Source organism: Gavialis gangeticus, unplaced genomic scaffold (assembly GCF_001723915.1).
Source record: "Gavialis gangeticus isolate Ggan-Ray unplaced genomic scaffold, GavGan_comp1, whole genome shotgun sequence".
Taxonomy (NCBI): domain Eukaryota; kingdom Metazoa; phylum Chordata; order Crocodylia; family Gavialidae; genus Gavialis; species Gavialis gangeticus.
This window is the reverse complement of record NW_017729034.1, coordinates 63920487-63936281: the sequence shown is the minus strand read 5'-3', so window position 1 is coordinate 63936281 and position 15795 is coordinate 63920487. Positions and strand designations below refer to the sequence as shown.

The window sequence follows — 15795 nt, the reverse complement described above, 5'->3', positions numbered from 1 at the left end:
GCACATGACTTATGAGGAAAGGCTGAGGGAACTGGGCTTATTTACTCTGGAGAGGAGAAGACTGAGAAGGGATTTAATATCAGCCTTATTCTTGGCCAAGATTCACCTTCAATGATATCATATAGCACATACTTTGCTGTGCTGGTAAGTAAATCATTTATGTTAGTTTCAAAATATGTTGACATTTTTATATAATTCTAGCAAAGCATGACTAGAAGGGATCTCAGGAGCTCATCTAGTCCAACCCGCAGCATAAGGCAGGATCACCCTGTCTAAATCACCCTATCAAATTGTTTATCTAACCTATGGCTTGTGGGCCAGATCTGGCCCCCAAAGTGACTGGATCAACCCTGTGGCATGGGGGATTAGCAACAACAGCTTGGCTCGGCACATCTTCTTCCCTGCCCTGTACTATACAACTGATCCCCTCTGCATCTCGGAAGAAAGCTCTCTTAAGAATCACAGAAAATTAGGGTTGGAAGGGACCTCAGGAGGTCATCTAGTCCAACCCCTGCCCAAAGAAAGACCATCCCCAACCAGATCATCCCAGGCAAGACTTTGTTTAGCCAGGTTTAAAAACCTCCAAGGATACAGAGTCCACAACCTCTTTGGGTAACCTGGTTCAGTGTTTTATTAACCTCCATGTGAGAGAGCTTTTCCTAATATCCAGTGATTTACCCCTCCTCCCCCCGTGCCCCCGTGAGAAGGGCTCCTGAGATCCCTTCTAGTCATGCTTTGCTAAAATTATGTAAAAATGTCAACATATTTTGAAACTAACATAAATGATTTACTTACCAGCACAGCAAAGTATGTGCTATATGATATCATTGAAGGTGAATCTTGGCCAAGAATAAGGCTGATATTAAATCCCTTCTCAGTCTTCTCCTCTCCAGAGTAAATAAGCCCAGTTCCCTCAGCCTTTCCTCATAAGTCATGTGCCCCAGCCCCCTCACCATTTTTGTTGCCCTCTGCTGGACTTTCCCCAATGTGGCCACATCCTTTCTGTAGTGGGGGGCCCAAAACTGGACATAGTACTCCAGATGTGGCTTCACCAGTGCCGAATAGAGGGGAATAATCACTTCCCTTGATCTGCTGGCATTGCTCCTACTAATGCAGCCAAGTATATTATTAGCCATCTTTGCTACAAGGGCTTCCTCTCTCTCTTCCCACTATGTGTGATACTGGCAGTTACCTCCCTTCCCCCTTTCTCCCTCTGCCCCTCCCCTATTGGAGGGGAATGGTGGCCTGTGGTGCAATTGGATCCCAAGCACATGACCCACTACTCTAAAAGGTGGAGCATCACTGGTCTAACACCTTAAAACTACATGAAGAACCCTCATGCACAACTACTAGACACAAAGCTGGAAAACATCAGGAACACCCTAACTTGCCACTGGTAAAGCAGGGGGACAAGGGCATTACCAGTGTCCTCCCACTGCAAAGACAGGAAGTAGTTTGTTAAAATACACCTCAATTTTAAAAGTGTAATTGAGAAAAAATGTTGCCCAAATTGGAATACAGAAAATTTAATTTCATCCTTTGTTAGAATGGGTATTTATATGGATAACAAAAAAATCCAGTTCTATAATAGTTGATCCTAAACTTTGCTGGAGGGGTTGTAAAACCTCATGCTTCAGGTCTTAAGATGAATTCCTTCCTATCTATTCAATCTATTAGGGATTCTTATGAGATCTTTCAGGATCTAGCAATTTCCTGCCCCTTTCCCTAAACATTTGGTACCAGCCACTGCTGGAGACAAAATATTGGATGAAATGAACCATGAAATAGACCGATTATGACAATTCCTAGTTCCTTTATTTATAGGCTACAGATAATGTATGGGTCTTTTTCTGCCTATTTAGCAAGCACAATACATATGAGGCTTAAAAAGCTCTTTCCAGCTTTCCACCAAATGAATGGTAATGAGTTTTAATGGGATTATCCATATAAATATACATATACAAACACATTCTCCTTACATCATCCAGTTGGATGCTTGGTTGGAAAGTACCAATCTCCTATACATGGCTTCAGTTTTATTGTGTTCTATATTGATTCTTAAACCAAGCTCATGACCACAGTGTTTGAACTCACAAAATCAGCCTAGCTATCTCATTTCCAATTCTTGTAACTCCTAGGCAAATACAGAGTAGGGCTGTGTCAATATTACTTAAGGATTATCAGCTCTTGGTATAAAGGAAGGAGTGGGGTGCCAGAAATGTCATATAATTTGTGAGTTAAAACTTTTGGGAGGCTGCACGATTAGTGTTTCACAGCTTTCTATTTTCCCCTGGCCCACTGGCTTTGTAAATCTGGAACTATGATACTCCAGGAATCTGCATATTTTTGGAAGGAAGACCATTTGTTGTGAAAGGGCACCTTTTTTGTTTAACTGCTCCATGTGAGACAGCTGGCACAATTACTCCTCATCTATGTTAGGGAATTTCAGCAAGTACCTTTTCCACCAGTACTGCTATCTCTTGACTCCCTAGTATAGACAAGGTAAGTTCCAACATTTCTTTACTACACGAACAAAAGCCACTCAGGAAAAGGGGTAAAACATCTTCTAAGGGTCTGGCCTGGTGCTACCATTGACACAGCTGATACTAATGGAGATTTTTTCCTAGGGTCGCCTCGTATCTACAAAGCTTTAGTGGCCTTGGTAAGGCAAAGTCTCTTCTACATTTTCTAGTTTTGCAAGTGGAAGTTAAAAAAAATCTCTTATCATTATATACAAACCAGGGATAGCCCTTAGGTCATATATAACATTACCTCACACAACTAAACAAGTATCAGAATTTGCACATGAATTGCTGTTGAACCTGACATAGTGATTCCAGTTATCTAATCTGTGTTTGACAACTTGCTTTGAAAAAATAGGTGGAGAAATCTTGATCATAAGCAATGTAAGAAAACCAAATTAGTTTTGATTCTCTCTGGCATCATGATGTTTCAGATCTGGTTTTAGGGCAGAGTTAGTAAAATGGTATTTGCTGAATGCATGATATGATGAATTGCCATCTTTTTATCCGGTTATTAAATTGACATTTTTGGTGACTCAAATAGCTGTAGTTTTCACTGTGGCTGCAAATTAAAACTGAAGAGTTTTCCAGATGCATCATAGCAGGTGAGCTTGGTATTATGAGGAGAACTGTTTAATGCCGATGTGTTCTGATATTACTCACGTCTTTCAGAGTAATGATGTTTGGATGCTGCCCATATCTCAGGAGAATCTCGATTTCTTCAGAGGGGTCTCTTTTGCTCTTATCAATTATCTAGAATACAAGAAGCACAGGACAGTAAGATACAGGCTAACAAAAGTGAACAAAACAGTGAAATATCTACAGTTCAAATGAATTAACTCTGAAAATTCTTGTGTTAACCATCCATCTAGGACAGGCAAACTCAACTTCTATGATACTGGGTTGGCAAACTACTATAAAATAGACTGTTTGATAACTAATTTGCATTTTGAAGATGTGCTTTTTCAACCCAGCTATGTTTTTCAGGCCTGCAACTTTGTTTGGGCTTAAATAATTGCAGGTATGAGGGATGTCATCTAGACATCAAACTATTTGAGAAGTTAGATGACAGACTTGTCTTAAGCAAAAATAAATGCCTGCATCCATAATAGTGGCTTATATTTGCATCTCCCTTGGCAAATGAGTAGAAATGGCTTGTCAGATAGGTTCAATGACAATGAAAATATATAGACACACATTGCATTAAAGAGGTATTACAGACTTCAGAGTGGCTGTTGTAATGCTTAGTCTCTTGGGGTTACACTAGCAGAGTGATCCAGAAGGAGATGCATTGCATCTAGCACTATGATTCCACTTTGGCTCCCCTCCTCTGAGGAAGAAATCTGCTTTGTACATCACATTTTCAGTATATACATTTATCTCTTCCACTGTCTAGAAGTACTGAGCTCAGACAAATTCCAGCCTTTAGATAGCAGGTCAGAGGAAAACATTATACCTGCTGTTTAAATGCTACCTGGGCATGGAGATCCTGCTGTTAGGATGTCATTTATTTCTTATTAATACTTCTATCAACTGCACTTGGAATGTCAGTCAAAGAAGCTTGGTCATTTGCCCAATTGAAAGCTTCATGTTCCACACTGAATTTTAATGCTTTTCACTCCACAGACATAAATTATAAGATGAAGCCATGCCATTTCAAGTAACCAAAGGAAAGTGTCCTAATTTTGGAGTCTCTGTTATAACTCTTGTCACTAAAGTTCAAAGATCCATTCTACCAAATGCCTAATTTTCCAGGAAAATGTATTTTGGCTTGAATTTCTCCTGACCAGAAAAGATTTATTTACCCTGAGAAGTTTTAGGGGCATCACCAGTGAAGCTTTTGAATATTGGGGCTCTAAAAAAATAATTGAAGCATTTTCACAACATCATAACTCAATAACTGTTGGCTTTGTTGGCTTCAAATTCACAATGGGTTTAGTGCCCTAGGGGCCCTGACAGATGTTAAATTAAAGGCATGATGTATTCTAATGCATGATCCCAACAATCACACTTCCTGCCATGCCACATGTGCATGGCAGGAGGTGTGACTGTGGGAACTGAGCATCAGATCCCATCACACCATGTTGCTGGTGCAGGGGGAGCTTGGGATCATGATCCCAAACTTCTGCTGCACTGGCAAATAGCAAACATGGCTCCATGTGCTCCTCCAGCAGGAATCCTCATGCTAAGGGGCAGTCCCAGGTCCTGGAGCACTCAGGAGTCTTGAAGGGCTCCAGTGTGCTCCAGAAGCTGGGAGCACTGGCCAGATGTTCAGTTAAAGGTGTGATTGGAAACAGCCATAATGTCATTACATATATTTTGTGTAATAAAACAAGGAATAAGCCACAAAGTTATCACACTATTAATTGACTGAATGTGTGGCCAGGTCACTATTTAAGACTTAATTAACCAGTTAATCATGTCATAAAAAAATGTCTGTCAGGGGCCTAAGAAAACTAGTACATACTATGAATTTGACACGGTAACATCCACAATAATAATAAAAATCATGACATTTCTGCCCAGTGATAGAGAATCTGTAACTCTGGCACATAATTGAATAGCCTCAGGGATTGGAATAGACATTTTAATATAGCCGTAGGACTTAAGGAGTCAGTGGTGATAGCACACACCTGAGTATACATAAGAAATTTAGTACTCATGAACTGTAGTACACATTTGAATTTCTTAAGAAGAAAACATCCTAATGATCTGATTCTTCTTCTTCTTCTTGTGTCTCTATACCACATTTGACCATTTGTCCATCTGGTTCTTTATCAATAGTTATGTAATGCATATTTAGGAATCTGAATGTGGGTCAGTGGTTTATGCACATATGTGAATGAATGATGAGAAAACGAATAATACTAAAGAAAGCAATTCTAGAAAAAAATTTACTATGGTAATTTCTTCTTGAGTGAGTAAAACAGATAACTTCTCTGAAATCATACAACACTTGTTGCTAGAGTTGGGAACAGAACTCCTGAATCCTGGACAGTGCACTAAGACATGCTGGAACAATTTGCTCTCTACAATGCTTCTCTTTCATTCTCACAGGGCACGTCTACATGTACAATTAATGCAACTGAATAAACTCCAGCGAAATCTGAGCTGGAGTAAACTCATCTGGATGATACCACCTACATGTGCATTTAAGCTCAATAATTTACTCCATCGTTGGATAAGTACTTATGTCTACCGGGACTATTATAGATGGTGTAGTAAATTAGTCTACATCAGCCTAATTGCCATGCACATGTAGACAGTGATGCTTTACTGGGTAGCAAATTAGTCTACTGTGCAGAAAAGTGCACATGTAGATGCACCCACAGTGTCTTAACACATGACCCATAACTGAAAAATTGACAAGAAAGGTGTGACTACCATACCTATTGCAGATGCTTCTACAATTTGGACTGATTGCAGTCTTTGGGATTCTTATATTTTCTTGCATACAATGTGCCCCAAAATAAGAGACACACTTTGTTTTTATAAGGCAGAATGAAGAAACACAGATTTTTCCTTGTAATAAGTAATGCAGCTAGAGAGCTGAGCCAGCTCATTGTTTTGTTCCATGTGGATTGAGTGCAGACTTTCCTTTCACTTTTGCTGGTAAAAAGAAGAAACTGGTCTTATCATATTTCCTTGTACATAATGCACACTCAAATTTCCAATGCTGTTTTCTTTTGAAAATATGACCATAAATGTCATAAAAGGCCCTTCTGGGTCCTGAGAACAACTGCAAACCTTTCCTTATTTAGGTCTCTAAATGGGAACTGAGCTTTAGCCCTATAGTCCCCAGTGACCAGATGGACTAATGAAGTTGCTGCAAGCATTTAATGTTCCATATTTTCTTGCATATAACATGCCTTGGCATAGAACACACTCCCTATTTTTGGAAGGCCCTAAGAAGGAAAAATATCTTATCTTGGAGTACAGATAAGTACTTGATGTCTGAGGTCTCCTGGGCTAGGCAGGGGGAAGTGTGCACTGGGGCTTGAGGACTGGGGCCTGCGCATTGGCACTGGGGCTGGTTCAACCTGGCATACCAGTGCTGGGATCATGCGATGGGCACGTTGTTGGGTAGGGAGTGTTCCCCATGGGTCTGGAAATTTGGTGGTGGGATAGGGGTACAGAGCAGTGGCAGCATTAACTGCCATGGCTCCTAGAGCTGTGATAATCAATTCAGCCAATGCTCCATCTCCCTGGCCCCATGGCTAATTTTCCAGTAGGGAGCCTTTTTCTATTCATATAACCCCAATTTTCCCTAGCTGGTTTGGGGGTTTATATGAGACAGAAGACAGTATGTTCATAATGCCTTGAGATTCTGGCAAAAGGGACAACAGGTATGTAAATGTAAAGTGTTACTTTGGAAAGGGGTGGTTATAACATATGCATTGTATAAAGTTATCCCTTCTAATTTAAAGTACAAGCATCGCTGTATATTTGGGGTAGGTAAAAAGTGACAAAGAGATGCAGATTCATGAAGTGAAGCTATGAGAGATGATAACAAAAGAGGAGAGTATCAGAGAGTTGGCAGGCTTGGGGCATATATTAACTGCACACTTAAAGAATGGGACTTTCAAAGGGCCCAGACCTCTTCTCAGCTCTGTAAACCATTTATGTACTAAGTTTCTGCTTAATTGTTCTGTCACTTTAAAACTAGTTGGAGAGAGAAGGATTTGACTGACAGTTCACCCTTTATTTTCCTGCATTCGTTATTCAAATTAAAGGAGCTAGACTGAGAGTGGGAGAGCAAATGACAGGAAGACAGGTTCCCAGAAAGAATCAACTGAAGGCCAAGATTCCTTTGGGAGGTTTTAAACTGGAGAATGATATAGAACCCCACCCATATTCACATGTACATGTTGTTCGCATTAGTGTTACAAAGTACAGAATGATCAGTAAAATAACAATACAAGTGTGATATTTGGGATGGGACATAAAATTCCTCGTGTCCCTGTGGGGTCACCCCCAAACCAATCCTCTGAATCAGGCAGGGGACAGATCCTGATGCCTAGCTGAGCACTGGGATTGGGCATGGGAAGCTTTCGGTGCCAGCTGAGGCCTTGGAGCTGCCCCTAGCCTGATCCCAAGTACTGTCTGGGCACATCCTGACATGCAGGGGCGTATGCTTGCAGTAGCAAAAGTAGGAGTGGCACAAATTTGTGCTGCAGTGCATGCCACCGCAGGTGCACTTTGGTGTGGGGAAAATTGCCCCGCTTCAGGGAAACTGCCCTTTCCCCTCCCTCCTGGCTGGGAGGAGATAGGGGACAACTAAAGGAGTCGAGACACTCTGGCTGGCAGCCAGATCATCTCCTGGGAGGACCAAGATTCTGTGTCTTCTAGCACATGCTCCTCTTGTGTACAGTGCGCCACTTTTTTTCATGCCATTTTATTTTTTTTTTGCTACTGTGATTTCCTGGTAGCAAAATTTGCCCCTGCACTCCAAAGTTGCAGAGTGGGGCACATTTTAACATTCCAGGTATGCAGTTTGTTGTGCCACAAAGAGGTTTGCAGCATCACAAACCACACATCTGCACGTCTGGATGTGGCTTCTGGGGCTGGATGAATTTGGTAGCCTTGTTCTACACTATATGTAGAACATCTTTATGGTTGGGCTGACACCTCAAATTGACTGAATGGCACCTCAAATTGGCTGAATGTACGGCAAGTTCTAGTTTATGGCACAATTAACATGTTAATCAGGCCATAAACATAATGTCTGCCAGAGGCCTAAAATGCCACCCTACTTTACCCGTTGTCTCTGTTAACAGAGACCATTCTACACTGATCATTCTGTTTCCCTAAGCCACCTATTTGTCTCTTGACAGTCATTTTTCATCCATCTCCATGATATCCCATGAACACTTCTAGTTCTTTAAGTACAGAGGTTAACATTTTTTCCCCTGGGAAGTTGTAACTCTCATTTTGAACTGAACTCAAGCAAATATACATGTGCACATGCACACACATGCATGAACACACTAATACTATATTCGGAGACTACTTTTATTTTCTTTTTCCAATGCTAAGTTTTCAAATAATGTGAGAAGGTGCTCCCATCTCGATCTATCTCTCTTTGTGGTGAGGAACACAAGCTCAGAAAGACATACTATTGTATAAACAAACTGAAAGTACAGCAGGGCTTTGGTGCTTTTGCAGAGCAGAGCTAAAAATCAGATATAGGTTTTTTATTGTGTTGAAGAAAAATAAGGGTGCAAGCCACAGGATCACTATAGATTTTTTTATATATGTCAGTCTTCCTGGGTTCACTGAAAGACTCTTCTGTGCTAATCCTAGGTGATGCTTTTCTTGAGTGGGGTGTTTTCAATGCAGATAATATGTAGTATCTCTTACTGTTTCACTAATAAAATCTTCATGTATTTTACTGTATAGCAGAAGGCAGGGGTATACTTCCACCTAGGTACATTTAGGAAATAAGCCTTATAATATTTTAAAACAAAAGAGGTTCTGTCTAAAGAAAAATACTGACTCTTCCTTGCTTACCATGTCAAGAAGTCATCTCACACTTTGCAAAGTGCCTCTAGAATCAGTGATATGGGGGAAAAAGCATACAAGAGGGTTCCTAACTATTAAAGAAGCCAGACATTCTGCAGAGATCCTGGAAAGAGGCCTTCCTTGGAGCAGGATGCGTCTGAATGTTGAAATCAGATGCAAACAAATGTATTTGAGGTAGCTCTAGTCTGAAAAGTTAGGCTAGGAAACCAGGTCCTTGATCTGCCATTCAGATGCTGAGAGATGAATCTGCCAAGATGGCCTGCACAGGTATTTTGGATACTTGGGAGGTGCCCTGCAGACAGGTATATCTGATGCTGGATGCACCAGTTTCATAGCCAGGCACCTTCCCTGCACAGAAGCACACCACCCTGCCTGGTGTCTACTGTGAGCTGTACATGATACCCTTGAATGGAAAGGAGGAAGGCGTGATAAAGTCTTTGTACCATCATGAATTCCAATATATTGATAGTTTTGCTTCACACTGTAACCAAAGGCCTTGTGCCTGAAGTTCAGCAGCCTGGGCTCCTCAGCATAACAAAGAGGTGTCCATTTTTATGAGCACACAAAGATGCAAGGGGAGAAAAGACATTTCTTTACACACATATGGAGTGGGTCCTTCTAAAAGGGAAGGGAAGCCTGGGCAGCACAGGGAACTGTCAATCTCATATTTAGAGAATACTTTCCTAGGGCACAGATGATCCACATCTAGGACTATATGCATCTGAAATGAAGTTTGGCATGTGACATCATGGAGATGCAGGAGGCCTTGTGGCTGGGAATCAAGAGGCAGGTTTTTACTATCATCACAGGCCATCCAGATGAGTTATCACAGCACAGGATTTTTTTGACCCTGGGAGATCCTGGGCGTCCAGCATAGATAATCCATCATTCTAACTATGCTACCCCTTTTACCATGCAGTGGTCCACGTAGAAGTAAACGGTGACTTTTTAGGCCATCTCAGCTACTATTGAGAGAACCATGGTGAGAACCCTTGCTGCTGTTGAAAATCTGAAGAGATGCATTTTGTGCTGGTAATGATCTTGATACGCTGTAAATTGGAGGTATTTTCTATGTGAAGATATGAAAGTAATGTGAAAGCCAGTCCCCACCCTGCAGAGACATCATAATAGCTGCTAAAATGACTTCTTTGTACTCGAGTCTGTGGATGAAGTCGCTCAGCCTCCCTAAGTCCAGGATAACACAACCTTTCCTCTTCCTCTGCAATCTTTTCCTTCTGAGATGCCAGGGGGAGCTGTTTTGTTACTGGCCCCAGAGTTTGCAAGGAGTGTTTCTGCTGCATTATATCTTGTGGGAATTATATCTTGTGAAAAGGGGTGGAAAGGGGGATTTTGAAGGCCTAGCAAACTAAATCTGATAGCACATGACGGTATCTAGAACTCACTGGTCTGAGGTAATGTGAGCCTATGCAGATTGCTGGCAGCTGTCAAAATGTCACGCTCCGGCTGGGCTCTGCAAGCTCTGCCCAGCAATAGGTGCCGCCAAGCACTCTTCCTTCTATCTGGGAAAGCCCCTGTTTGGCCTGCTGCATGGGCCCTTGGCCATGTGCTCAGGAGACCCTGTCCGCATGGTATCTGGCCATGTGCTAAGCCCCGCCCCTGTGGGGAACCCAGTGGACCAATCGAAAGGGCTTAAATCCAGGCTTGTCATCAGTCCTATAAAGCTGGGGCGGAGTTCTCCACCCGGACAGAAGAGTGGAAAGAACAGCAGAGCAGCGCGCAGCATCCATCACCCGCTCAGCTAGCTGAGAAGCTGGAGCTTCCATCACTTGCTGGGAAGGCCTGGCCAACTTCCCACAGTTTCTCCTGTCTCCGGAGAACAATTTGCCGATCGGTTTTCTTTTAGTTCTCGAGGCATCCACCGCTTTATTGTTTTCCCGAGAACCGTCGAGTTTTTTCACGCATTCGTTCCAGCGAACGGGACAGATGCTCGATCGTTTCCCCAGCCTCACCCGAATGTAGATCCAATAAGTTTGTTATTTTCTTCCTTTCGTCTCTTGCCTGGATTAGGACGGAATCTGCCCTGCAGCTACTTTCACACCGGTGGTGTACAAGTAAGAAACGTTGTCTGTCGTCAGTTCGGGATTGAGTGTCGTGTGTAACCAAGTGTCACTGCCTGCGCAGCCACATCTATATCAGTGGAGCACATGTAAAAAGGGACTAAATAAAAGAAAGTACTTTTGCAACCGTTATGAGTCCACCTCTTCCTCTCGCTAAACTAACATCAGGGGATCAGAACCCCAGGGCTATAGCCACAGCCTGGCTCGCGCCCCGCACAAAAAGAAGAGAAAAGGAAGAGGAACATTAAATGCAATGGTAGGCACCTCATCATGACCATATCTCGAAAGGCTTTGTCCGCTGCCCTCTCTCTGATTTGAGGCAGACAGGGTAGCAGAGCAATGTTTGCACTTATGGAACTCTTGATGTATTCTCAATGGTTGTAGGTGTTAAAAGCTGAGCCTGGCAGGCTAGTCAGGTGACCAGAAGCAGGCAGGCCAGAACTATAAAAACCCTGGGCTTGGCGGCAGTTAGAGGCAGCAGCCAAAGGGGAAGGAGGTTGTGCATGAAAACTCCACAGAGAGGCTTAGCTGCCGGTCTGGCTGCTGTGAGAAGGGAACTCCTGATGACTCTCAGAGAAGCGGCGGCAGCGCCACAGGGAGAAGCGTCATGGCAGCAGGGAAGCAGGAGCACTAAGAATGTAAGCTGGCATGCTGCCTTTTTTCATTTCTATTTTTTTGTGGTTATAACACATTGACTTACTGTTTATATATATATTTGTTGATTGACAAATATATATAAACAGTGGTTTGTGGTCAAGGCTGTAGAGGAGGAGGAGGCTTCATTAGCCCCTTGGGCACAGTCATAAAAGGCCAAAGGGCCTAGTGCACTAGAGTGTGCAGCCATATAGGGCTGGTGGCTCAGAGCTAGTTGCAGGACTTTTAAGCTGGGTCCCAGTGGGGGGATCTCGGCTAGTAGCCTGAGCTAAAGAAAACGGTGCTCTTGGGCAGTGGGAGCTTTGGGCCACTGCCCAGACTAGAGCTTGTGGCCTGCTGGCTGTGCCCAGTGGACAGTCCTCTGGGCTAGAAAGCCTGGGCTCCAGATTGAAAACAAAAGGAGAGCCGTGAGCCCCGAGAGGATTAAGGAGCTAGAGCCTCGGAGTCAAACCCTACCTGGTGGGTTTAGATTGGTAGGCCTAGCTAGAGAAAGATGGGGGACAAGGCCCATGGTGGATAAGAACCCCAATGTAGAAGTACAATAGGCAGTTTCCCACTTGTAAGAACATCTAAATAATATTTACATCAAGATGTGGCAGGAGAGTAAAGGAGGAACATGAGACGAACAAGAGAAATGAAACATTAAGAGACTTCAGGGGTGCCCTTCATAGGCAAAGAAAAAATGCCACTGGGGAGGGCAACCTGTTACAGTGGTAAACAGACTCCAAGGAAGGATAGGTAGTACCACAATGATTGGATCAGAGATGTGATCGGCCATGATGCTAGACTTATAAGAGAAACTTTACTAGGGTCAGCCAAGGTTGAGCAACATACCACATGGTACTGTGGTGGACAAAGCAGCCTGGGAAGGAGATGAATGCCAGAGATGAGGAGGACAGAATGGATTTGGGAAGTCCCCCTGTGCCCTGCTTGGATGAAGCATGAATTGTGGATTTTGGCACTGAAGCAGAAGTTGGAACAGCAGAACTGACATACTGAGGTTTTCAATAGTAGCCTCAAGGCCAGAGCTGAAGGCCAGTTCTGGAACATCAGTGCTGGCAGCTCTACAACCTTCAGCCAAGCTTGGGCTTCCATGGGTGAGACAATGGCAAGACAGGTTTCCTGAGGAACCCCAAACAGGTAACCCTTCCTTGGAAACCAGTCTCTCTGGAGCTGAGGGGATGAAAGTTTACAGTGAAAAGCCAGTGATGGAGGACTCTTAGTACCCAGCTGAGTTTCGTCATCCTGGACTGGAGTTGGATCCCACAACATAAAGTCAGAGCCAAAAGACACATTTGGATGAAAGTTTTTTTTTCTGGCTGTTGATTTGTAAAGGTTTGAGGGAAACAGGGGATATATTAGAGAGCAAGAGAGAAGGCAGCCAAGAAGCACTAAGGCCTGTGACAGAAGCACCAGCAGTGTGGTCTTGAGAAAAGTTGAGAGAAAGCTTTTAGTCCGAGTGTTGGCTAGGAGAGGTTTGGAGTTGGGAACAAAAAAATTTAGGTCTACTCTTTAATTCTTCCTGTGGTTAGAAAAATGAGACTTTGGTATTAATAAACAAGATGACATCAAAGATGCCTGGCTCCATCATCATTTTTTCTTCCTAACTGTAATAAACCACAGGGCTCAGAACTGAATTAAAATGATGTAGCAGTGGCCAACTTCTGCACTCATACTTCTTGAGAGAAATCAGACTAAACATTTCTGGTGGTGGCACTGGGACCTGTGTCCCCTGTATGTTCCACTACTATGAAGTGTGGTAGGATTCTTTCATTGGAAAACTGGCGCTTCAGTAGGGATGGTCCAGATTTACAAGACAGAGCTAGAGGTGTGTCATTCAGTATTAACATGGCTACGGTTCAGATAAAAACCATAAAAATCTTCCTTTGATTAAAGTTAGAAAACACATGTAGAGAAGGCAGGGAAAAGGAGGTAGCTTTTATATAACCATTGCCAAAGCTGCTGCTTCTTGTGTAATATGCTTTGAAGTATTCTTAAGTAGCCTCCTCGGGATGTTGGAATGGGTTAATCACAATTAATAGGACAGGTGTATGTCGAAGAGTCACATTATACTACTTGTGAAAGAGTGCTTTACAAGGTGGAGGGCGAAAAGGAGGAAGGGGGTAGAAAATAACTCTTTCCATGGGTTTGTGCACCTTATTTGTGCCTCATATCTCCAAGTCATTTAATATTCATGTCACCCCTGATGGAATAGTTCTTCTAACTACAGATAGGATAAACATTGCTTTTGAAGAAAAGCTGTGAAATAGTGAATGCAGATATTTTAAACTGGCTGTTTCACCTGTAATATTAATTCAAAAAGAAGTGACATAGAAATTGAAGTCTTCAGTTCTGTATGACTGGAAAATGTACAGGTTTCCATTTCAATACTATTTCTTTCTAAAAATAAGCCTTATTCATGCCAAGCATCTGTTTTAATTTGGTTCTTTTCTGATGTCAAATTATTCAAGCTGGATGAAAATCACTGCAGAAAGGCTAACATTATTTAAAAGGACATGGTATAATTTTACATTTAAGATGTCTCAGAGGAGAACTATTCCAAGTCTCATTGTCTCTGAGGGGCAATCTGCTGTGCTATTAGTTTTGATTAGCTTCAGTGATTCACTTACCCCCATGGTTAAGCCTTTCAGAAAAAGCAGTACAATGAATATTCAAATAAATTGGCTTAATTAACAATAAAACATAAAAGAATATGGAATGGTCACAAGAACAAGCTGTGAGGGGAAAGTTAAGCTCAACAGATATAGAACATGTCCAGTCACTTCCACATATTGCTGATACAGAACAATAACCTGCAATGATAGCGCCATTACTTAGCGCTTCCATGGTAACTATTATTTTCCAAACAATGTACCAACATTAGTTAATCCATCCACACAGTTCTCTGTAAGGTAGGGAAGCTTATTTTACAGGATAGTGTTCTACACAGCTCCGTGGAGAGGGCTCTGCAATAGAAGTGATGGACAATACACTTTTGCCTACCAGGTACTAATGACTGCCAGTGGTCCATGAAGGCCAAGCAGGGCTGGGACTCAATCCACACAGAAGGGTGACTGGGAAGCCAAAGAGCTCACTGTAACAAAATGACCTTCTCTTTGAAAAAGTCCTTTCTCTCTGCCTGGCTGAAACAGCTTTTTGTTTTCAAGTCCTTATGATGGGCCCTTGCACAGTCTAGATCCTTGGACTAAATGTACTGTTCCCTTGATCCTGTATTACTTAATTTCTCCCTCCTCAGAGGATAAGCTGAGAAGTAGAGGCAATGACATTTTTCTTCCTAGCATACATGGTCAGAAAAGGACACGTGCCTCTGGCCCTGCATCTGTAGGGCTACTTACTGCATCATACGTATCAACGATAGATCAAACTTATTTTCATCTGAAGTGAGTAGTGTCTTATCACTTCCCTGAGGAGTCCATTCTGCTGACTAATTTCTATGTCAAAATTTTCTCTTAAACTTTTCCTTTCTTTGCTTCAAACCACTGTGTTTTGTCATTGCTCTCATCAAGGACTGACTATTTGCCATTCATAATTTATTTCACTTTGAAGATATGCATACACTTTGATCCTGTCTCCCTGGAATCTTGTCTTGCTTAACTTGCCTGGACTCTCTTGACAAGTTGTCTTGAAATCGTTGTATAATTTCTGTTATTTATTCTTCATACTTTTCTAATTTGTCTATATATCTGAAACTAGAGGGACCAGACTGACATACATTATGTCATGTATAGTCACCAAAAGATCTCCTTTCATTAGTAATAATCTGATATAAATCTATGTGCTACAGGTAGATCTGCTCAGAGAGATTTTGTATACAGGTGTGTACATGGGTTCATATGCATATGTGTGTGTGAGAGAGAGAGAGAGAGAGAGAGAGAGAGAGACATGCACAGAGTGAAAGAATGATCAACCTATTCATTTGTTTTATCATTAAAAAGAAAGCACCTTCTCATAACTGGAGGGGATCGCCTTCAGACCTCAGGTTGGGCAGGACCGGGTTA

At 42.3% G+C, this 15795-nt stretch overlaps 1 protein-coding gene across 1 annotated transcript in view; it reads right to left on the bottom strand.

Moving 5' to 3' along the window:
• RPS6KA2 (ribosomal protein S6 kinase A2) overlaps positions 1-15795 on the bottom strand; it is a 361817-nt gene that overhangs the window by 21918 nt on the left and 324104 nt on the right. The window contains exon 15 of the mRNA XM_019527256.1: positions 3186-3275. Coding sequence (XP_019382801.1) covers positions 3186-3275 — 90 coding nt within the window. The remainder of the gene's footprint in view (positions 1-3185; positions 3276-15795) is intronic.